Here is a 3,414-nt window from a genome sequence, read left to right as displayed (position 1 = left end):
GTAATAAAGTACTGGTCATGAATGGTACATCTTCCCTGTTTAGAATCACATTGTAATAAAATATCTTTGGTTGAATGATAGTTTCACGAGGAACAACGCTTTTCTGGATACATGCAAACTTTCTAAAATAACGAACACATCTTTGTTAATCGATGGAACTCTTAAAACTTCGGAAATTTCCTTGGCTGATCTGACAATTACTTTATGCGATGAATTAAAGAACTTTAATCATTCGTTAGATCAGTCTACGATTAGATCGCACATAATGTTACGCGACGTTCTCATGCTGTATCAAGAAGAATTACATAATTTAAAGTAAGTGTTGCAAGCTTTTAAGGATTCAGTTGTTTGGTAATAACATTTTTATGTCAATGAAAATGAAATTTCTAGCCTGTTAATAGAAAATTTGAAGGGGGAGAAAGAAAAATTGCGTACTGATATTGTAGAAGCTAACGAACGCGCGAACACTCTGGCTCAAGAGATTGAAGAACAACAAGCTCGACAAGAGAAAATTGTACAGAATGTACGGAAACAGGTCGAACAGCGTCACAGTGAAATGATACAAGATCTGTCGAATCAGTTAAATTCTGAACGCGAGACGAATGCTACTGCTTTGAAATCGAAGGACGATAAAATTCAATTGTTGCAAAAAGAAAATCAAGAAATTAGAAATAAGTTTATAACTACGTTGCAGGAGTATCAAGTTTTAGAGTCAGAAAACGAGGTCCTTTGTAGCCAAATCGAGAAACTGAAGCAATCGAATAACGAACTGATAACTCAAATCAAAATGTTAGCAGCAGAACACGATGAGGTACAGTATTAAAGTTCTTAATAAATGATAATACAAGAATTTAATTTATAGACTGCGGATTTTATGCAATTATACGAAAATTTCTGCAGAAATTATGTATACCTTGTGAAAGACAATTCAGAATATCAAAAGCTCAGTACGTACAGTGACTATCATTAATATTCGGACACATTTCAGAAATAAATGTGTCTGCGTTCTACTCCAATATTTGCATTATTTTGGACCATCAGCCTCTTTGTTTACACTTACAAAAAATATTCCAGAAGAATTTAGAACTGTAAGTTGGAGTAGAAGTCAGCAGATTTTCTCGTAAAATCCCCCAAGACATGAAGTTATGTCATCCAATATTAAAAAAGCTATTCTATTCTGAAGTGTGTCCGAATATTAATGGGAGTCACTGTTACTCTAATCAAATAAATGTCTATCCGTAACATATTTAAACTAACACGATAAACAGTTTATTTTGCATAAAGATCGACAGTCTAGTAATTTATACTGGGATGTGCGTTTAATTACAAATTTTATATAGTCTGAAAATGTAGAATCGAATCATCAACAAGAGATTGTATTTTTGGTGGAGCGTATTAAACGGTTGCAATCCGAAGCCGTTCTTCTACGGGACCAAAACGACGAGCTCACAGCTGAATTAGAGAGCTTGAAATTGCACGATTCCTATACTAAAGACACGAGGTATTATAAAAGATGATTCTCATAACGTGACGACTTTAAATTATTACAAGCTTGTTTTTTATGAAAGTGAAAATAAATTTGTTACAGAGAACTCGAATTTTCTAGCGGTCGTACGGCGAGTCATACCACAAGCGTACAATCTAATGAGATTGAAAGTAATTATTACAATTTAATATGCTTTACTTATAAGCTTGTATCCTTCTGTTATTATTAATCTGTGAAATATTTTCAGATGGAGAATCGTTTATAGTTGAAGAAGAAGACGATTTAGATGTAGTTTTAAAACATTCCACGTCTGTAAGTAACATAATTAACATTCATATAGCATTGTACAGGTCCATATGAAAAATAATATTTTTCTAGAATACTCTTAAAATTTTTCTCACCGAACACCTTGTATAGTTCATAATTTTGCTTTGTTCATGTAGTTGCCTTACAATACCAACGAAGAGGACAGTGAAGAAAATTGCAGAACAGCGAATTTAAAACAATTCAAAGACATGGTGATGAAACAGTTAAAAAATATTTTAACATACAGCAATAAATGTACTTCGGAGAGTTGCGTGTTTAAAATGGAAATATCGGGGATGCTCACGCGGTTGCAGCTGAGTCTCAGAAGCTTGAAAGAAGTGGATTTTGTGAAAAGTATTGCGTCCGAAATGGAGGCAGAGTGTGAGGAACGAACAAGCGAGTCTTTAAGGGATTTCGTTGTTTCGAAGCATAAGAATTCCGTTTCTACTAAACGAGGAACAGTAGCGTCCATTAGCAACGATACTAACAGCGATGTAGATAATTTTAGTAATCAAGATGCAAAAACTTCGTCGCCGAATAAAGTCTCAAGTCTTCGAGATTATCCCCCCCGTAAAGAAGAGCATACGAGTATCGATTGGAAATCAAATAAAGAAAAAGACACCTCGGTTCTGCATTACGCAAAATCGCCTAACGAAACTAATGCGATGAGCAATTTGAATTTGTCAACCGCCGACTCGTCCGAAGACGTTTTTCTAAGCTCGAAGTTGAAGGATCTCGAGGCAACTCACGCGGCGGAGAAGAAACAATTGATTGAACAATGCGCCGAATTGGAAAGAAGTCTCGAATTGTTGAAAATAGAGTACGAGGAATGCGAGGATTATTGGACCGCTAAGTTAGAGGAGGAGAGACAACTTTTTGAACAAGAACAGAAGATCAGCGACGAGAAGTTCTCAGAACTAATTACTAAAATGGCAGAGTATGAGGAGTTATTTAGCCCTGTGGACAAGATAAAGAATGGGGGACGCTTGTCTCCGATCGAAGAAAAGTTTAATTTGGAACAACAAGTAAGACATATGCTCTTTTTTAGATATACAGACTGTCCCAGAAAAAGTATTAAAGCCGAAAAGGGGTGTTTCTGAACAACAATTTCCTTTGCTAAAATACAAAATGAGCCATGGTTTTTTAATTATTAACGAAAAACACTGACCAATGAGAGCACGCGTAGAGTCCGCGCCCAGCTACGGGTAGGTTAGCTCGGATCGTGACGCTCGGCCGTTGCATAGCGCGGGCCCTACACACGCTCTTATTGGTCACTGTTTTTCGTTAATAATTCAAAAACCATGTCTCACTTTGCATTTTGGCAAAGGAAATTGTTGTTCAGAAACACCTCCAGAATCACCCTTTTTTCGGCTCTAATACTTTTTCTGGGATATCCTGTATACAGATATTTAATTGCATTTCATTTAACATAGCGCCATACCTATTTTTGATTAATTCAACGATTATCGATAAGTAGACAATGGATTTTTATGCAAAATAAGATATTTATGGTCCCAGTTTCATTTAATAATATTCTAAATTTGAGTAAAATCTGATTGTTAATTCTATTATCGATTCAACTTTTTTAACACTAGAAAGACTAAAACTTAGTATATATCTAT

General features: G+C 35.3%; 1 protein-coding gene across 4 annotated transcripts in view; it reads left to right on the top strand.

The window, feature by feature from the left end:
* Bsg25D (blastoderm-specific gene 25D) overlaps positions 1 to 3,414 on the top strand; it is a 10,479-nt gene that overhangs the window by 3,254 nt on the left and 3,811 nt on the right. For all 4 annotated transcript variants that reach the window (XM_018033021.2, XM_026817731.1, XM_026817730.1 and 1 more), the window contains exons 5-10: positions 82 to 315; positions 391 to 811; positions 1,341 to 1,501; positions 1,589 to 1,656; positions 1,734 to 1,798; positions 1,930 to 2,817. In XM_018033021.2, coding sequence (XP_017888510.1) covers positions 82 to 315; positions 391 to 811; positions 1,341 to 1,501; positions 1,589 to 1,656; positions 1,734 to 1,798; positions 1,930 to 2,817 — 1,837 coding nt within the window. The remainder of the gene's footprint in view (positions 1 to 81; positions 316 to 390; positions 812 to 1,340; positions 1,502 to 1,588; positions 1,657 to 1,733; positions 1,799 to 1,929; positions 2,818 to 3,414) is intronic.

Source organism: Ceratina calcarata, unplaced genomic scaffold, assembly GCF_001652005.2.
Source record: "Ceratina calcarata isolate Rehan_Ccalc_2016 unplaced genomic scaffold, ASM165200v1 scaffold60.2, whole genome shotgun sequence".
Taxonomy (NCBI): domain Eukaryota; kingdom Metazoa; phylum Arthropoda; class Insecta; order Hymenoptera; family Apidae; genus Ceratina; species Ceratina calcarata.
The sequence above is the reverse complement of the archived record's forward strand: the minus strand, read 5'-3'. Positions and strand labels throughout refer to the sequence as shown.